At 37.5% G+C, this 21,426-nt stretch overlaps 1 protein-coding gene across 1 annotated transcript in view; it reads left to right on the forward strand.

Annotated features, from left to right (window-relative positions):
• LYST (lysosomal trafficking regulator) overlaps positions 1-21,426 on the forward strand; it is a 148,637-nt gene that overhangs the window by 17,940 nt on the left and 109,271 nt on the right. The window contains exons 4-12 of the mRNA XM_082854235.1: positions 158-2,237; positions 3,634-4,657; positions 6,429-6,590; positions 8,082-8,238; positions 10,370-10,596; positions 11,101-11,167; positions 14,953-15,062; positions 17,189-17,621; positions 20,901-21,045. Of these exons, the coding sequence (XP_082710361.1) occupies positions 158-2,237; positions 3,634-4,657; positions 6,429-6,590; positions 8,082-8,238; positions 10,370-10,596; positions 11,101-11,167; positions 14,953-15,062; positions 17,189-17,621; positions 20,901-21,045 (4,405 nt within the window). The remainder of the gene's footprint in view (positions 1-157; positions 2,238-3,633; positions 4,658-6,428; positions 6,591-8,081; positions 8,239-10,369; positions 10,597-11,100; positions 11,168-14,952; positions 15,063-17,188; positions 17,622-20,900; positions 21,046-21,426) is intronic.

Genomic DNA, 21,426 nt, shown 5'->3' on the forward strand with positions numbered 1-21,426 from the left:
GAGACATAACAAAAGGCTAAAGGAAATCAGCCCCATAATAAAAATATACTGAGGATAAACTCCTAAAGTGAATGATAAGTAAGAGGGTAATCACCTATGCAAACTGAGTTTTAAAACATATTAAGGTATTCTAAATTTTCTTTCTTCATATTGTTAGATTTTAATCTACCGTTCTCAGCTGATATAATCCTGACCAAAGAAAAGAACTCAAGTTCTCAAAGATCTACTCAGGAAAAATTATATTTAGAAGGAAGTGCCCCAGCCGGTCAGGTTTCTTCAAAAGTAAATGTTTTTCAACAAAGCAGACGACAGCGTAAAACTACCCATCGCTATTCTGTAAGAGATGCAAGAAAGACGCAGCTCTCCACCTCAGATTCAGAAGTCAATTCAGATGACAAAAGTATAGTAATGACTAAGCATAGAAGGTCCCATCCGCTGCAGCATTTTGTAACACAGTCTCCTAAAGAAGACCACCTTACAGCTAAGCTTGACCACTTATCAACCAAAGAACAGACCCCTCCTGATACCATGGCTTTGGAAAATTCCAGAGAGAAGATTCCAAGACAGGAGTCAAACACTGACATTTTAAGTGAGCCAGCGGCCTTGTCTATCATCAGTCACATGAACAATTCTCCATTTGACTTATGTCGTGTTCTGTTATCTTTATTAGAGAAAGTTTGTAAGTTTGACATTACCTTGAATCATAATTCTGCTCTAGCTGCCAGTGTAGTGCCCACGCTGACTGAGTTCCTAGTGGGTTTTGGGGACTGCTGTAATCTCAGCGACAATTTGGAGAGTCGGATGGTTTCTGCAGGTTGGACTGAAGAACCGGTGGCTTTGATTCAACGGATGCTTTTTCGAACAGTGTTGCATCTTATGTCAGTAGATATTAGTATGGCAGAGATGATGCCAGAAAGTCTTAGAAAAAATTTAACGGAATTACTTAGAGCAGCTTTAAAAATTAGAACTTGCCTAGAAAAGCAGCCCGACGCTTTTGCACCAAGACAAAAGAAAACACTACAAGAGGTTCAGGAAGATTTTGTGTTTTCCAAGTATCGCCATAGAGCGCTTCTTTTACCTGAGCTCCTAGAGGGAGTTTTACAGATCCTGATCTGTTGTCTTCAAAGTGCAGCTTCAAATCCTTTCTTCTTCAGTCAAGCCATGGATCTGGTTCAAGAATTCATTCAGCATCATGGATTTCATTTACTTGAAACAGCAGTTCTTCAAATGGAGTGGCTGGTTGTAAGAGATGGGGTTCCTCCTGAGGCCTCAGAACATTTGAAAGCCCTCATCAATAGTGTGATGAAAATAATGAGCACTGTCAAAAAAGTGAAATCAGAGCAACTTCATCATTCAATGTGTACAAGAAAAAGGCACAGACGGTGTGAATATTCCCACCTCATGCATCACCACAGAGATCTCTCAGGTCTGCTGGTTTCGGCTTTTAAAAACCAAGTTTCCAAAAACCCGTTTGAAGAGACAGCAGATGGAGACGTGTATTACCCCGAGCGGTGCTGTTGCATTGCAGTGTGTGCTCACCAGTGTTTACGCTTACTGCAGCAGGCTTCCTTGAGCAGCACGTGCGTCCAGATTCTCTCGGGTGTTCAGAACATCGGCATATGCTGTTGCATGGATCCCAAATCTGTGATCATCCCTTTGCTCTATGCTTTTAAATCGCCAGCCCTGAAAAACTGTCGGCAGCATATATTAAATATTCTTAACAAACTTATTTTGGATCAGTTAGGAGGAGCCGAGATACCACAAAAAACTAAGAAAGCAGCTTGCAATATTTGTACCGTTGACTCAGATCAACTAGCCAAATTAGAAGAGACCCTGCAGGGAAACGCATGTGATGCTGAACCTTCCTCAGGTTTATCCAGTCCTTCTTACAGATTTCAAGGGATCCTGCCCAGCAGTGGATCTGAAGACCTGTTGTGGAAATGGGATGCCTTAGAGGCTTATCAGAGTTTTGTTTTTGAAGAAGACAGATTATGTAGTGTGCAGATTGCAAGTCACATTTCCAGTTTAATCCAGAAAGGCAATATAGTTGTTCAGTGGAAATTGTATAACTATATATTTAATCCTGTGCTCCAAAGAGGAGTTGAATTAGCACATCATTGTCAACAGCTCGACATTACTTCAGCTCAGACTCATGTATGTAGCCATCATGACCAGTGTTTGCCCCAGGAAGTGGTTCAGATTTATTTAAAAACTCTGCCTACCCTGCTTAAATCAAGGTTCGTGTGTGTGTGTGTGTGTGTGTGTGTGTGTGTAGATATTTTTTTCTCATTGTATGCTTTTGAATATCTTTATTATTTATTTTTTCCTAGGATTTAATTTTTAGTTTAACAACTACCCAAAAATTCCCATCCCATGTCAGATTTTTTTTTTTTTAATATTTATGTATTTGTTCATTTGTTTTTTTTTACTGGGGTGGTCATAGAGAAGAGGATAGAGCCATTGATTTTAATTTCTCTGAAAAAGAAAAAGTAAAGTTTTAAATATATTTCTGAGAAAAAAATGGACACAACACAAGTATCCAACAGCAGGGGCAAGGTTAAATTAATTATTTTATATTTTGTTGATGTACTATTATTAGCCATTAAAAAATAATGTTTAAAAGGATCATGTTGGGACATGAAAAAATACTTATAATATTTTATCAATAAAATAAAAATATCATCCACTTATTTACAACTAGGTAAAATATGCATATACATAAAATGATAATTATTTATGGAGGTAGTGAAATTAAGGGAATTATTATTTTTTAAATACCATGTCTGCATTTATTGCCTAAGCAATATATGTGGAAAATACCATTAAGCAAAAAGGAGAAAACTAAAATTATTTAGAATCCCGTCGATGAGTTTTGCAGATTTTGTGATTATCAACTCTGATACTTAAAAAATAGTTTTATAAATAAAGCTTGCTTCTGATGGGTAGTTTGGCCTTTCAAATTAATGCATACACCATTTAAAAAATGTAATAAAATACAAGCCATCTGTGATCATTCATTATCTTTACAATCATTTTTTTAAAAATTCCTGACATTCTGACACTGTTTAAATAGAACTGACTTTGCTTTGAAAGTTTTTAACTCCTTGGCATATTTGTGGCCAGCGATCCAGATCCGTGAGTCTTACCTGAGACAGAGCTGAAAAACTTCAGATCTGCAGTTTGCTTCTTTCCCTGTGTGACATACAGATTTAAAACAAACAAAAGTCCTGGGTGATCCATCAGGCAGACAAACAGATGGACACACAAATGCCTCCGGGCTTCCGGAGTGTCCATCTCAAATGTGATGGTGGCTGTGGCACTGAGAATTGATAGAGAAATTTGCCATTTGGAGAAAAATATGCTTTGTTTAACTTAACTTGAGATGTGTTGCTTCATTTAACTTGAGATGCGTTGTAATCTGTTCTTTTCAAATGCTGCTGGAGTGTTTGAAGAAGGATGTAAAAGTAACTAGAAAGCCACTTAAGATCCTGGTCATATCTGAGGACTTCAGCCAAATAATTGATGAGTTGAAATAGGTGGTGTTTAGCAATGACATATTTAACTAGTATATGTACCTACTTATAAATGATGTTGCTATATGTAAAAGCTCTTGTATTTTTTTTTCTCTCACAGGGTAATAAGAGATTTGTTTTTAAGTTGTAATGGAGTGAACCAAATAATTGAATTAAATTACTTAGATGGTATTCGAAATCACTCGCTAAAAGCATTTGAAACTCTGATAATCAGCCTAGGGCAACAACAGAAAGATTCTTCAATTCCAGGTATTGATGGGACAGACCTTGAACAGAAGGAGCTGTCATCTTTAAATGTCAGTACTTTGTACAACCAGCAAGCTTATTCAGATTCTCAGAGTCTTAGCAAATTTTATGCCCGCCTCAAAGATGCTTATCCAAAGAAACGGAAGTCTGTCACCCAGGATGTTTATATCAACACGATAAACCTCTTCCTCTGTGTGGCGTTCCTGTGCGTAAGTAAAGAAGCAGAATCTGATAGAGAGTCGGCCAATGATTCAGAAGATACTTCTGGCTACGACAGTACAGCGAGCGAGCCTTTGCAACACATGCTGCCATGTTTCTCTCTCGAGAGCCTCGTCCTGCCCTCTCCCAAACACATGCACCAAGCAGCAGACATTTGGTCAATGTGTCATTGGATCTACATGTTGAGTCCAGTTTTCCAGAAACAGTTTTATAGGCTTGGTGGTTTCCGAGTATGCCATAAATTAATATTTATGATAATACAGGAACTATTCAGAAGTCCTGAAGAGGAGCACGGGAGAAAGGAGGGAGATATACATGTAGAGGAAAACCAAGATTTGCACAGACCTTCTGAGTCTGAGGTCACTGTGAAGGAAGATTTATTATCTTTGACTGTGAAAAGTGACCCCACACCTTCAGAACTGGGTAGTCTGAAAAAGAGTGCTGACAGTTTAGGTAAATTGGAGTCACAGCCTATTTCTTCCATGAATGTGGAACATATTCCAGCCGCGGAAGCTGCTCCCGAGGAAGCAAAAGTATTTACGAATCGAGAAAGCGAGACCTCACTTCAGGGCATACGACTTTTGGAAGCCCTTTTGGCTATTTGTCTTCATGGCACCAGAGCTAGTCAGCAGAAGATGGAATTGGAGTTACCTAATCAGGTAGTAACTTGTCCTTCCTCTAGCTATTGTGTTTTACATATACATATATTTATTTGTTTGTTTGTTTGTTTTTTTAAAGTTCTAATGTAATACTATTGTCATTTTGTTTTTCCAAAGATTCTAAGTTTTGAGGTGCTCCTGCATGCTTAGCACAGTACCAGGTACTGTGGCGGACACAGAGGAGTACATGAGCCTGTTCTTGCCCTCAAGAAGCTTATGTTTTAGTTTGGAATTCAGAACCCACATGTGACAAATTTACCAACTCTGAAAGGCATTAGTTACTCACTGAATGTCAGATGAGTAATAATGAGTATTGTATTTCAAAGTTCAGACTCTTCAGCCTTGTTGATTCTGTTTGGTGCCCTGCCCAGATCCCCTACCAAGCTGATGCCCCCGTCCACCGTCTGCTGCAGATGTTGGCTGCTGAGGACTCACATCTGCACGCATCTCCCAAGGAGTGCCCTTGGCCGACCTGGGGAGGGTGCTCAGAGCCGGTGATTGATGGGAATGGCTCTGGGCGGGGGGTGTGTGTGCCAGTTTCTGTGGTGCAGCTGAGGCTCCGGAGCTTCCCATGGAATTAGGCTGGGGCTACACAGTTATTCTGGAACCGCATCTTTGCCTGGCTTCTTCCCCCGACATATTCTGCCTCCCTCACACCTTTGCAAATTTCTCCTGAGAGCATGTCTCAGAGAAAAAGGAGTCCTCAGTTTCGGGCCTTGCTTCTAAGGACACTTCGAATATGGCAGCTCCCTTCTTTCCTTACTAACTCACCCCTAACCGTTCTGTCAGCCAGCAGGCTCTCCTGACTGCAGTCCCAGCCTCCATAATGCCTCCTGTCTAAAACATCTTGATGCCTCCACGTTGCTCACAATTAAAATAGACACTCCTTAGTATAGAACGCAGAGCCCATCACAGTCTTGCTTTCACTTCCTTGTTTAGCCTAATTTCCTGCTGTCCGTCACCACGCTGCAATCAGCCATACTGAGCTGACAGCTTCTCGAGATGCCATTCTTTGTCATCACTTCTGTACTTTTGTACCTGTTCTTCTGTCTGGCGTATTCTCTCTCTCTGCTTCTATGCCTGCTGTCTCCAACTTGTTCTTCATTGTTCATCTAATACAGTCCTTCCTCTGGACACTTTGACAGGTCTCTCAGGCACATCCTCTCTTTTCTGTACTCAGAGAACTTTATTTATAGCTCTCATATGGTCACCATCATATCTTGTCTGTATGTATCTGTGTCTCACATTGGACGGAGATAATTCCTTAGGGAAGAAGTCAGTTTCCTATCCATCCTATGGCCTCATCCCCTAGTAGAGGAACGTAGGCAAGCAGTGAGAGTTCCCCTGAAGGACAGATGGGAAGGATTCAAGAAGAGAGGAAGAGAAAAGGATTAGAACATAAGTGCTTCTTAGAGTCTTAAGGAATCTCCAAGAAGGAATTTGTAAAATCTAGAGATGGTTAATCAAACCCCTGAAGTTTTAACTAAACATTTTTTGCATGATACAATTAATTTATGGTACATTGAAATTCAAAACCAAATAAGATGAGTAAAGCATTTGATAAATTAAAATCTTGTTATTAATTGTAACAGTAGGATGTTTGTATAAGCGCTAGGTATTTATAGTCATTTTAATTTCATATCAACTGCAAATAAATGGACTAGCACTTACTTAAGTAACTATTAATTTATCATTTGTTTTGTCACTGTTTAATTTTTTCTTAAAGCATGTTAATATTCTTAGTCTCTCTCTTTTTTTTTTTTTACCTTAGAACTTGTCTGTGGAAAATATACTGCTTGAAATGAGGAGCCATCTTTCCAAGTCAAAGGTGATTGAAACAGAATTAGCAAAGCCTTTATTTGATGCCCTGCTTCGAGTTGCACTGGGGAGTCATTCAGCAGATTTTGAACACGATGATGCTATGACTGAGAAGGTATGAATAACTGACAGTTGTGTTGTTTGGGTGTGACTGGCAGAGGCAGAAGCGTGTGGGATGGGAGTAAGACACCAACGAATGTGGTTAGGACATATGGGCCAGGATTTGGTCATGTGAGTTTAATGGGCCGTGCCGCCGTCACGTGGGGTGGATTGTATTTAGTCAGTGCCGTATCTCATAAAAAACAGGAGAGCAGTATGACATGCTTTTCTTCATCTAATCTGGAGATTTTCTGAGAATTACTTCTAGTTAGGTGGAAAGGTATTATTTGATAAGTCTTACGTATAAACTGATAGTTTATTAAATAACAATTCAGGGATGGCAGTGACTCAGCTGTCTTATTTGATCCTATATTGGTGCAGCTAATATTTCCAGAACTCTCTTCTCACTTTAATTTTAAATCACTCAGCATTAAAAATGACTAGTACTTGCATAGAAAATAGCAGTCATAGTTTTTTAGTTGTTCTGTTAACATTGTTTTCTGAAAGAACTATTTTAATTCTTTTTCCTGAAACTCGGATACATATTTAGTTAACTTCCCTCTCCTTTCATGTTTCTTTACCTTTAGTTAATTGTCACCTCTCCTTTATCCTTACGTAACTTCTTTTTAAATTCCTTGGTCTGGATATACATTGGCATCTTATAATCTTCTGCCATAATATTTTATGTTACTGTTTGTCATAAGTTAAAAACTTACTGAAATAACTACTAATGCCTTCATCATATTACTGAAGCAGTTGGTTAACTGGAAGATGTTAAAATACCTACCTAAAATGTCAAAATACCTAGGTGGGTTAAAATACCTACCTACTTATTAAAAAAGAAGTTTACTTTACATTTTATTACTGTTGCAATGATAAAATACTCTGAGCTTCTTCAAGTGTGTTTTCTAAAATGAAGCTATTAGTAGCATGTTTATAAGAGAAGGAAAATTTCATGCCACAAGATATTGCACAGGGAGTTAATCCTGGAACTCTTGATTTCTGAGATGCTTGTATACAGACAACTGTATTCTGAATCTTAAAATTAATTTCCTTGAAAATTTTTCATCTCTTCTCTGGTTATCTAATTTATGAAACACTTTATTTATAAAAATCCTATGAAAAAATCTTTTCCATGAACAAATATGTAAAAATAATACATATTTATTCACATGAAGTTGTAAGAAGTACAACTTAATTCTACCTCATCGTGGTTTTTAGTCATTTCTTATCATATAACTAGAATGAAATTTCTTAGACTTATTTTTCAGTAAAACTGAAATGACCTATAGCTTAATCTTTTAGGACAGCTATTTTTTGAGGTGTTAATCAAGAAAATTATTCTGTGCGAATTTCATAATGTGTAATGGTTAATACTGATTCCTAAGACTTTTTTTCTTAAAATACCGAAGCTGTCCTTAAAATGACTTTTGAGTAGTAAATACCTTATTTATGAAAAATGAACAAACATTACAGCTTTTGCCTTTTAATTACACTGATCTTATAGAGTCATCAGTCTGAAGAAGAATTGTCGTCCCAACCTGGTGATTTTTCAGAAGAAGCTGAGGATTCTCAGTGTTGCAGTATTAAACTTTTGGTTGAAGAAGAAGGTTATGAAGCAGATACTGAAAGCAATCCTGAGGACAGTGAAACCTGGGATGATGGTAAAATATCACTGAAGGACTTGTGATTGGATTTGAAGTCAGATTATTAATTAGCAAATGGTTCATAATAATATCACTTTAGAATTTTGTATTGCCTTGCATCATATTGCCTTACATTTAAAAAGTGCATTGCATCATCATTTCATTTGATCTTGACAACAAATTCTGGCATTCCTGTAAGCAGTTTAAAACAATGAGATATATTTTGTTATCACAAACATTGACCGAGTGCCTAAGAACACAGGGTAGAGGAAGTCCCTGCTTTCATATATATTCTAGTGGAAAAGACAAACAATAAGTATCAGAAATAAGCAGCATGAAGAAATGAAACAGGATGATGTGATAGTGATTGGGTGGTCGGAGAAGGCCTCTCTGAAGATACGTTTACGTTGAGGCCTAAATACAAAAGATCTATGCAGCAAACATTGGCAGGAAGAGCATTGTAGGGAGTTAGTTATAAAGCTTAAATAATATAAGGAATGCAGACATCTCTTTGTGGCCTCCAGGGATGCTGCAGCATAGATTTCTTCTTAGCTCACCACAGCCCAGCTTGTTTAGGATGGAACGACATTGCATATGGTCCTTTGTTTCCAGGCCTAAAACTTGGGTAGAATGGAAAATATGGAGATTTCTGGGAAGGCTCCATCTTTAAATCTGCTGATCTAGTGACTCTGCCAGTACTGTTAGTCTTCACTAAGTTTGCAGTGGTTTATCTTCCTCAAAGTCTATTTTCTCTTTCCCACTGAGTGAATGGGAATAATCACTGATGTCCTACTGAAAGGGCTTGATGGGCCCATAGCAGGTATTTTTTGTTTCTTTGTTTTTTTACCATAAAGAGAGTGAAAAGAACAAAGCAACAGCCACGAATTGAAAGCCACACACATATATATTCATGTAGCTTACTTGATTCATTAAACAAACTACTTTAATATGTTTTTTCCAGTTTTATTGAGAAATAATTGACACACATCACTGTGTAAGTTTAAGGTGGTTGGATTGACATATACTGTGAAATGATTACCACAATAGTTAGTTAGTTAGCATTCATCATCTCATATAGATACAATAAAAAGAAAAGAAATAAACATTTCTCCTTGTGATGAGGACTCTTAGAATCTACTCTCTTAACTTTCCTATATATCATACAGCAATGGTGACTACAGTCATCATGTTGTACATTATATCCCTAGTACTTATTTATCTTATAGCTGGAAGTTTGTACCTGTTAACCACCTTCTTCCACTTCTCCCTCCCCCCCCACCTCCTGAGCAGGTGCTTTTGAAAAAATACTGGTTTAATAGTGTTAGTTTTTTTTGTTTGTTTGTTTGGCCACACTGTGTGGCATGCGCGATCTTAGTTCCCTGACCAGGGATCTAACCTGCGCTCCCTGCAATGGAAGCACGACGTCTTAACCGCTGGACTGCCAGGGAAGTCCCAACAGTGTTAGTTTTATCAGAGTACAGACATGATTTTATAATGATAGATTTCCTCCTTTTTGTAAGTTTGCTAAATAGATCTTAATTTAAAGAATTTTGGTCTAGGTAGAAATTTATACATTTCTTACCTATATGAACTCTTTAAAAGAGTACAGCAGTTTCTTTAAAGAGCATAACAGTTAAAATTTCCAAAATGTAATATTCATTGAAAGTACTTGAAATTGAAATTCATTGAAAGTCTGTCTGTTTCTCACTTATGAAGAAGACACAGTATAAAATTCATCCAACCAATAGCCAGACCTACTGTTTTCACAGAGATATGGGCAAACAAATGAACTACCCTGTGATTTAGGTATTTTGCCATCAGAAAGTTTGGGATAGCATTTTGTTCCAGTTGTGTCAAAGGAGTGTGTTAAACCTGTGTCACAGGTCTGTAAAAATTACAGTTGATAATATTCGTGGTTCTAGTGAAGATCAAAATTACTTTTAAGGCTACTCATTTATCTTCAAAATATCCATATGATTTGATTTTTCAGGATACTTATTGTAATCAAAAGTCAAGCGGTAGGAAAAGGTTTTGCGAGCCTCTTATAAATAGCACTTGTGCCACTAGATCTCCTAAATGATGAACGAGATTTGAAATCTTTTGTCAATGTTTAGGGAATAAAAATAATCTTTTCTTTTCCCCCTTTTAGGGGTAGACTTAAAGCCTGAAGTAGAAAGTTTCAGTGCATCAAGCAGTCCAAATGACTTACTTGAAAACCTCACTCAAGGGGAAATAATTTATCCTGAGATTTGTACGCTGGAATTAAATTTGCTTTCTGCTGGTAAAGCCAAACTTGACGTGCTTTCCCACGTATTTGAGAGTTTTTTGAAAATCATCAGGCAGAAAGAAAAGAATATTTTTCTACTCATGCAACAGGTAAAAGATGTATTTAGTTAAATGTGATCAATATTTACCACACGCATGCCCCAATTACTCATCTCTTTGTTTATATATAACCCAACTTGTCTGAAAATTGAGATGATTACTTACCTTTTATAATACCTTAATGTGTTTTTAGTACAAGTGATATTCTAAAACTCTCCTATTTCCATAGTTCTCCAAAGTAGCATAAAAATTAATGTTGTCATTGGCTAACTAATAAGAATCCTAGTATGTTTCTGAGAGTGAATAATATTTGAAAAAATTGCATTTAATTTTAATGTATGGTCATTGTTTTGAAAACTCAGAAAACAAAACAGCATAAAAAACAAAACGAAAATTGTGTATAATCCTACACATAGCATTCTCTCCACTTATTTTAAAATACCTAGAAATGTGTATACAGTAGACTATCAAGTAATTTATTATGATATTACAGTTGCTTCATGCTTTCATGAGGTAAGAAATTTAATTTCTTATGTTTTGTTTTTTAATCTTCAGGGAACTGTGAAAAATCTTTTAGGAGGGTTCTTGAGTATTTTAACACAGACTGATTCTGATTTTCAAGGTGCGTTGAAACTGTTTTAAACAATAGCTTTGAAATAATTTTGTTGCTATGTGAAATGAAGAGTTGACAGTAATGGCTTCCATTGGCATAGTGCTGTGTGGTTTCAAAAGTAGCTTTATATGCATCATCTCTTTTGTTTCTCAGAACCATCCAATGTGGTAGACGTAGTATAAGTATCTTGAGTTTATAGAGAGGAAAATCTAAATTCCAAGGGACCAAATTAGTTGTTCAGGGTCATATACATAGAAGTGGCATTGCGAGGACTGCCGCCCAGTCTAAACACTGTATTGCTGCTTTTTTTTTTTTAAAAGAAGATGTTGGGGGTAGACGTTTTTATTAATTTTATTTATTTATTTTTGCTGTATTGGGTCTTCGTTTCTGTGCGAGGGCTTTCTCTAGTTGTGGCAAGCGGGGGCCCCTCTTCATCGCGGTGCGCGGGCCTCTCACTGTCGCGGCCTCTCTTGTTGCGGAGCACAGGCTCCAGACGCGCAGGCTCAGTAGTTGTGGCTCACGGGCCTAGTTGCTCCGCAGCATGTGGGATCCTCCCAGACCAGGGCTCGAACCCGTGTCCCCTGCATTGGCAGGCAGATTCTCAACCACTGCGCCACCAGGGAAGCCCTGTATTGCTGCTTTTATCAGGTATTGCTTGAGTGCCCACTCTCTACTCTGTACTTTCACAGACATTTGACAAATTCATAATGAATACGTAATATGATTATATTATATACACTAGATAGAAACCTAGATTTTAGTTGGAGAAACCTACATTGTAATTGGAGAATTAAGGCCGACATACACAAAATGTTAATTTGGGTTTGTCACATATTTTCTCATGATCAAATTCAAGTTATGCATTTTGGGCATGCATACCTCACAAGTGATGGCTATGCCTTTTCACAGTGCATCATATCTAGGGGTTCATGATATCTGTATCTTATTACTGGTGATGTTGACTGCTCACTTGGTTAAGGTGGTGTTTTGCCGGGTGTTTCCATTGTTAGCATTTCCTCTTTATAATTAGTAAGTTTCTTGTGGGGAGATACCTTAAGGCTACGTAAATATCCTTTTCTTCATCATACTTTAACCCACTCATTTTAGCATCCATTGATGACTCTTGACTGAAACAGTTAATGTGGTGGTTTGCCAAATAGTAATTTTCTGTTTCCATCATTCCATCTTCATTTATTAATTGGGATTACACGGTAAGGAAAAGCCTTCCCTTCTTCCCCATCTACTTAGTGTATGGGTATATTTTTATTTATTGTGTTGGGCACTTAGTGGACTTTTTTGATCTGAAGACTTATTTCCAGCTTAGCTCTGAGAAATTCTATTCCATTATCTTTTCTAACAGCTTTACTGAGATATAACTTGTATACATGAGGTATATTTGTGATATAATTGAGATATATTAATATACTATACCGTTCACCCATTTGAAGTATACAGTTTAGTGTTTTTTAGTAGGTTCAGAGTTGTCCAAGTTAAAACATTTTCATCGCCCCAAGAGAAACCCCATACCCTGTAGCAGTCACTCCCCCTTTCCCCTTCACCCTCCCCCACGCATGTGCCCCAACCCCTGGCAGTCACTAATCTATTTCCTGTCTTACAGATTTACCTATTCTAGATATTTCATGTAAATGGAATATGTGTTTTTTTGTGACTGGTTTCTTTCGCTTAGCATAATATTTTCATCCATGTTGTAGCATACATCAGTACTTCAGGTTTTTAAAATTCATTTTTTTATTTTATTTTGATTTAATGTAGATTGCTTTTTAATTTTTTTATTAATAAGCTTTATTTTTTACAACAGCTTTACCTTTACAGAGAGATTGAGCAGATGGTACAGAGAGTACCCAGATTAACCTTAGTATATTTGCTATAATTAATGAACCTATATTGTTATATCATTATTAACCAATGTCCATAATTTATTCAGATTGCCTTAGTGTGTACCTAATGTTCTTGTGTTTAAAGATCTTAGCCAGGATTCACATTGCATTTAGTTGTCATACCTCCTTAGGTTCCCTCTTGGCTGTGACAATTTCTTAGACTTTCCCTGTTTAATGACCTGGAGAGTTTTGAGGAGGACTGATCATGCTGTAGAATGTCTCCCTGCTGAATTTGTCTGATGTTTTCCTCACTGTGGTATCTCACTGTGGTTTTGATTTGCATTTCTGTAATGATTAGTGACGTTGATCATCTTTTCATGTACTTGTTAGCCATCTGTATATCTTCTTTGGAAACACGTCTATTCAAATCCTTCACTCTTTTTCAAAATCAGGGTGTTTCTTTTTTTGTTGTTGAGTATTGGGAGTTCTCTGGGTACTCTGTATACTCTTCAGTTCCTATTTTTCCCCTTGGTTAGGCAACTCGGCCAGTCTGCAGACTTTTACAGTTATACCTGGTAGCCCTGATGCTAACATCCCACCATACATCTCAGCTTTTTCTTGGCAGGAGCCTTTCAGTTTCTTTTGAGAAGAGTTTACAGGTTTCGGGCATAAAGGTAAAAGGTGACTTATCCGTGCTGTTTACTCGGAATCAAGGAGAGAGGTGGATGTCACAGACAGAGCTTTTATTAATCCCTGTGCTTGCAACCCCGTTCTTACTTCCTCCTCAGATTTGGGACAGATCGGCTCTTCATTCCTCTGAGCCCCTTTGTAATTCAAAGAGATTCTGGGCTGCAGCTTTCTCTTTTATCTGTCTCCTTCCATCTTCAAGAAATATTTTTAAATCTCTCACTTGACCTGCTCGCAATGCCCACTGCCTCACCACTTTTTTCCTGCTATGAGTTTCTTCCTTTCTGTTATTCTGAACTTTCAGTTCAGCGACTTTTCGGTGGTAGACAAAGGCATATGTATATGTATGTGTATATCTCTATTCCCCCATTTTGAACTGGAGCCTGTTAGTTTTGAACTGGAAAAAAAAATCTAAGCACATACACTTTACATCGATCATGTTATTTTCCTACTCTAAAACCTTTAACTGATTGATGTTACTTACAGGATAAAGTCCATGCTATTTTATAGTCTTGTTGCAAGTTTATTTCTAGATATGTCTACCATTACGCTACTGTATCAGTTCACTGCTTCTACAAAACATGTTGCTGAAACATAACTTCTGTTCTCAGGTTTTATATCAGAATTATTTTGTCATGTCCAAAAGGGAGATAATATTTATTTTGTAGGACTTTTTTTTGGTTAGGGTCGGCTGAGATAATGCGTGCAAGTATACTTCGATCGCTGTAATATACGCTACAAATATTTATTTTACTCTAGACAGTTTATGAATTTGTGTATTACCAATTATATTTCATAGTAAACCCCATGATAGAATAAAGTGTTCAAACTAATCATTTGTCATATTTTAGTGTTTTCGTAATTTTTAATACTTCAAATTTTACTTATGTCATCTAATTTTCTATTTAGAAAGTTATAATCATAAATTAAACATTTTCAACATGAGAAGGTAGCAGACTATTTTATGGTACCTAACAGCTTATTTAAGAAATACCGTATTAATTTATGCTTCTTTAAATAATACCTTTATTTTACTTTGAGCTAACCAATCTTGAAGAAAAGTGGTTTTGTTGTTTGTCAGTTGGTTAGTTGGTTTGCATTTAATTGTATTGTTATTTCTTCAGCAGATTTTTGGATTATTAGAGTATTTATAATCCGTTCAAGATGTGACAATGGTGTTTGATCTCTTTCAGTGAAATTGCTTATTCCGTTCTTTTAATTATTGTATATTGGCTTTAATTTTCCCCCTTCTCTCTTTCTTTAATTTAGCATGCCAGAGAGTACTGGTGGATCTTTTGGTATCTTTGATGAGTTCAAGAACATGTTCGGAAGAGCTAACCCTTCTTTTGAGAATATTTCTGGAGAAATCTCCTTGTACAGTAAATATGCTATAATTTGCCATTTTTTCACTGATAACTAATAGAATTTTTTTTTATTATTTAGAAATCACTAAGCTCCCTCTTTTGATGTGGTAATTATTATATAGTCAGCTCCATGTTATTGTGTGTGAACTTCTCGATTATTTTGTTATTTACGCAGTTTTAACCATTTTGCTTCAATTTTGGCTAGCTAGACGTATCATTGGGATTGTAGTCCCTTTACCCCATTCCACCCCAAGTCTTTGTGCTTAAGAAATGCTAAATAATTTTAATTACTAAAGATAATTATAAGTAATTATAACCATTTTGAGAGTTACCCTTTTCTTTAAGAAAATTGTTACTCACTCTTCATTTATCTTCTATCACTTGTCCATTGGTGCAGCTTAGTGATTTTTAGACCGTTCTTTGCTAAGAAACCCATTTTTATAATGAAACCTTGACTAGAAGCATAAGCAAATAAAACAGAGAACTTTGGAGCTACTGTCTTTGAAGCAAGGTTGAAGGATGTTCCTGAGCCCTGCCCATTTCACCACCCCACTTGAGCTTTGTAGACCCCGAGGGGGCTCTGTGGAACACAAGGTCAAAAACCACTAGTGTAACGGAGAACAGTATGGAGGTTCCTTAAAAAACTTAAAAATAGAACTACCATACGACCCAGCAATCCCACTACTGGGCATACACCCTGAGGAAACCATAATTCAAAAAGAGTCATGTACCACAATGTTCATTGCAGCACTCTTTACAATAGCCAGGACATGGAAGCAACCTAAGTGTCCATCGACAGACGAATGGATAAAGAAGATGTGGCACATATATACAATGGAATATTACTCAGCCATAAAAAGAAATGAAATTGAGTTATTTGTAGTGAGGTGGATGGACCTAGAGTCTGTCATACAGAGTGAAGTAAGTCAGAAAGAGAACAAATACCGTATGCTAACACATACATATGGAATCTAAAAAAAAAAAAGGTTCTGAAGCACCTAGGGGCAGGACAGGAATAAAGAAGCAGATGTAGAGAATGGACTTGAGGACATGGGGAGAGGGAAAGGTAAGCTGGGATGAAGTGAGAGAGTGGCACGGACATGTATACACTACCAAATGTAAAACCAGTAGCTAGTGGGAAACAGCCACATAGCACAGGGAGATCAGCTCGGTGCTTTGTGACCACCTAGAGGGGTGGGTTAGGGAGGGTGGAAGGGAGGGAGATGCAAGAGGGAAGAGATATGGGGACATATGTATATCTGATTCACTTTGTTATACAGCAGCAACTAACACAACAGTGTAAAGCAATTACACTCCAATAAACATGTTAAAAAAAAAAACCACTCGTGTAGACAATTTAGAACTGACTATATATTTACGGAATGTTTCTATTCTGTTTTTCTGAGTTCATTTATCATTGTAATAATCAACATTAGATGTTATTTTATGCATGGGTAGGGCATTGTACTGGGTTAATCGTTTCTATTTTTTTACTTGTCTCCTTAGTCATTGCTTTTCCCTTTAATTAAATACTTGTTTCCTGTCATCTCTTCTGTACATTCTCTGTTTGAGTTTAACCAAAAACTTGTAATTATAAATAAACCTAAAAACCTTATTTTAGTTTACCAAACAGAGATGAAAGAAATTTTATTTGATTAGGGAAAAGACATGTAAAATAAGGTGGAAAGTAACGGAGCACTCAACTTTGTGAAGTCAGTCATGCTGTAAATGCCATTCAGAAATCTGAAGCGTTTGTAAGGTCTCTGATTCTATCCCTCATTTAAAAATAATTGATAGAAGCAACTATAGTGTACTTGGAAATAAACATCTTTCTTTGCTAGAAATGATTCCTGATATAATTATTGTATTTAATTGCTAGTACTTAAAACCAACTCATAACTTTTTAGGTTTTAACCACAAGAGATTATATATTTTAGGACTGAAACCTCTGTTTCATATTTTATCTTAACTACACACAAAAAATGAATATTTTAATGATATAGTAGATAGGAAGGTATTTAAATAGGAATGCTCATATGCATATGTATATGTTTGTATTTTCATTTATAACCTGACTTTCAAGATTATTATGTACCTTGTAACATGATTGTAAAGTTTTGTGTGGTTTTCTTCTCCTCTAGGAAATTCTTCTTCTGGGTATTCTGAAAATTGTTGAAAGTGACATTACTATGAGTCCTTCACAGTATCTCACCTTCCCTTTGCTGCATACTCCAAATTTAAGCAATGGTGGTTCATCTTTTTCACAAAAGTGTCCCACGATTCTAAACAGTAAGGCCATGGGGTTATTAAGAAGAGCACGAGTTTCGCGGAGCAAGAAGGAGGGTGACAGTGACAGTTTTCCCCAGCAGCTGCTTTCCTCTTGGCATGTAGCCCCCGTCCACTTGCCATTGCTAGGACAAAACTGCTGGCCACACCTGTCGGAAGGTTTCAGCGTTTCACTGTGGTTTAATGTGGAGCGCATTCACGAAGCTGAGAGTACCACAGAAAAAGGAAAGAAGACGAAGAAAAGAAACAAATCGTTAATTTTACTGGATAGTAATTTTGGTGGAACAGGTATGACAACAGCATTATCGGTTGCACTAAGGTTTTTCCAGCGGCGGTTTTATAGTAGTTGAGCACTGAGAATACAGCGATGCTCTGACTTACTCTCAACACGCTCTTCACATGGAATGCCTCAGCAGGGCAGGCTCTGACTTACCGAAGCCTGCGTTGTCAGATAGCCCTGAAAACTCCATTTTCTTCTGTTCTTTTGCCTAGTGTGTATGGGGCGGGGGAGGCAGGTGGGCCACATCTGCAACTGCTGCGGGGCTCACCAGCCCCCTTTCTTGCCTCTTTCCTGGTCCCGTCACTGGGTTAGGGTGGCTCCTGGTGTTTGAAAAGGAAAGGATAAAACCCTGTAGCCACTTTTCCATCCGTCTGCCACCGGTTTCCCACCTCTTGTTAGTCCGCCTCCATTTCAACTCCTTTCTCTCTCGTAGTTCAAGCTCTCTTTCTTATGCTGAATCTTACCTCAGTGCCTCTCTCCTCGTTCCCATCACAGAATGTTTAAACGCATCAGCCAACCTCCAGAGTGAGAATAAATTTCATTCCAGTTCTTTCTATAACTGCTCGAATCGCGATTATGCTACTAGGAAACTGCTAGGTAGAAAGAAGCTGTTCGTTAGAAAGCAGTTTATGGTGGTGGTAAGTGAAGCAGGTAGGCTAATTCTTAGGGTCCACGAATGAATGAAATGACTGAATGAGACAGGTTTAGGGGGTTATGATTATAGGGAGGTGCTGGCCTCAATAGCTGCTCATTCCACAAGGTTTACACATGCCAGCAGAGCCTCTGCTTCAGAACACTAGGCCTTCACCAGTATCTGGTTTCCAGGGAGGTCTTCTACTGCTGACCTGTAGATGGAACGGAAAACCTTAACGACACTGTCGAGATTGAAGGGTGGGAAATGTCACCTGATATCCACAGTTGGAGCTCTGAATCTACTTTTCCACAGACGTTATTTCCAAGTTATTAGCAGAACACACTTAGGTACTTTTATGGGTTAGCCTAGGAAGCTGAACTTTTAAGAAATCTTAGCAGATAATTTAATGTTTTAGGTAGTTATAGTGTTTTCTTTTGTGAATTGAATTTTGCCACCTAAGAATTGATAGCTCTGAACGATATACATGTGATGTTGTTGATGATGGTGCTGTCTAATGTACATGGAGAGCTTTCTGGATTGTGTCACTTTGCTCTGCTCTTGCTATATACATTTTTAATCTTCACCACATTTCAGTAAGGTGAGTGCTCATACTGTCCGTATTTGTAGATGAAGTTAAGCAGCATGACCGATTTATGTGGGTGGTAAGTGCTGGAAATGGATTTAAACCCACCTATATTTAATTCCAGAGCTTAAATATCACCACTACACTATAAACTGCAGATCTCTTTCTTACATATTAAGTGGGAGCAATCACAATGTAAATGGTCTCTTATAAAATGAATAAATATACACAATGACCTGAGAAAACTAAGTATTGGGAACATTTTTTAAATTTCTTATTGTAAAGATGTATTAGAAAACATGTGTTTTAGAAAGATAATCTTGCATGAACATTTAAAATTAACATTTAAGAATAGTATACCTACAGGGCTTCCCTGGTGGCGCAGTGGTTGAGAGTCCGCCTGCCGATGCAGGGGACGCGGGTTCGTGCCCCGGTCCGGGAAGATCCCACATGCCGCGGAGCGGCTGGGCCCGTGAGCCATGGCTGCTGAGCCTGTGCGTCCGGAGCCTGTGCTTGGCAACGGGAGAGGCCACAACAGTGAGAGGCCTGCGTACCAAAAAAAAAAAAAAAAATAGTATACCTACAAAAAAATTGAAGAAAGGTGAAGAAAATATTACAGTGATAACACATCCTTTGCCACTAAACCACTGTGTGCCGTTGAGCAAGTTATTGAACCTCTCAGCACCTCAGTTCTGTCACCCTCAAAATGGGGATAATAATATTTACCTCACAAGATTGTCATGAGCACTAAATTAAGAAATATTTATAATATAACTACTCTGAATTCCTGAACACACACTGGTTTCTCTTCTGGTCTCTTAATTGTACAAGTTCAGATTTGATATGGAAACATTTTTTTCGATATCACTTCAGATATGAGTTCTCTGTATATCTTATATCTTGGGCAATAGTCCTCAAGATAATCAGTGAATTTAACTGTTCTTTTTTGAGACTATTATCATTGCTAGGGGGAGTATTCTTAAAAATTGGTGGTGGTTTGTTGTTGTTGTTTTTTTTTTAATATGATTTTTTTTTTGATATGGACCATTTTCTTAAAGTCCTTATTGAATTCGTTACAATGTTGCTTCTGTTTTATGTTTTGGTTTTTGGCTGCGAGGTACATGGGATCTTAGCTCCCCAACCAGGGATCAAACCCGCACCCCCTGCACTGGAAGGCAAAGTCTTAACCACTGGACTGCCAGGGAAGTCCCTGGCAGTGGTTATACCCGTAGAAAATTGACAACCAATATATGTGCAATCTGAACACAATCCAATATAAGTGTTTATCTTCTCTAAAAGTGCGAGCCTTTGGGCATGCATTTTATATTTTGGTACATCTTAATGAAGCTTTACATGAAGTCATGAATCATGGTAATAGGTCGCATGGCTGAGGACTGAGCTCATCATACATACTCAGGCAGTGCTAAGTTTTAAGTGGTGAGAAAGAGAAGTCAGGATCATAACCAGATGGCTCGAAGCCTATAGCATTTACCTTCGCTTGCCTTGGAGAGAGATGTTAGAGTTTCAGAATCACTCAGTAATTACGTTCAGAGATCACGCATCAGGGAGTCTAGGCAAGGACTATATTCAAATACCACAATTTTTCTAAAAGGAATTTTAATATAAATTTTTTATAAAAAGCATGCTATTATTATTATTCTTATTATAGAGATTTTTGGTGGTGCAAGGCATGTGACAATGGTGTGCGCTCCCTGGGCTGGGGCCCGATGTCACCGTGGCCCAGTCCAGCCAATAAAAGAATCATAGCACAGTGACATCACAGTGGTCTCTTGATTCCTGCAATTAGCCCTCGGTTATCATGTATTTTAAAACATTTAACAACTTCTGTTGCGCTCAATTACTGTTTTCACTCTTCATTTTGGAGTTAACATCTAAACTTTGGAAATGTTGTTTGGAAATAAACGTTGTTTATTTACCTGGAACGTTCAGACATTCCAGGTAAATAATTTACTACAAATGAACAACCATGCTTTGTAATCTTTTAGATTCACTTTTCCACTCATTTTTTATCAGTTGCTTAACGATCATTCTAACATCTTTTTCTCATAGAGCACAACAGACCGGAAGGTGCAGAATACGTGAGTCCTGGTGAAAGGCTCATAGAGGAAGGCTGTATTCATATGATCTCATTGGGATCCAAAGCGCTGATGATCCAAGTGTGGGCTGATCCCCACAGTGGCACTTTTATCTTTCGGTAATGATTATCCTCAACCCATCATGAATGGCTCATGTATTTAAATAACTTATGTAAGAGACATTAATGTGAAATCTGCTAATAAAGATCATTACAGCAAAATAGAAAATTCTTTAAAAAAAGAAGATACATTCTAACAGTTATTAATACAGCCTTTGTAACAATATATTATTCTATCTAAAAATCTATAATTAAACTCTGAAGTACATTATATTAATTCTCAGTTGTATCTTAGACCAAATACTGAAGTCTTATCTATGAAAATATTCCATCAGATTGCAGTGATCTTACGTTGTTATCAGCAGTTTTTCATGCAGATTATATATTTAAGAACTACTATCTAATAAGCTTAGGTTCTCGTTGCTGTCTTGTCCTTTTTTT

This window comes from Leucopleurus acutus, assembly GCF_964270905.1.
Source record: "Leucopleurus acutus genome assembly, chromosome: 14".
In the NCBI taxonomy this organism is placed as follows: Eukaryota; Metazoa; Chordata; class Mammalia; order Artiodactyla; family Delphinidae; genus Leucopleurus; species Leucopleurus acutus.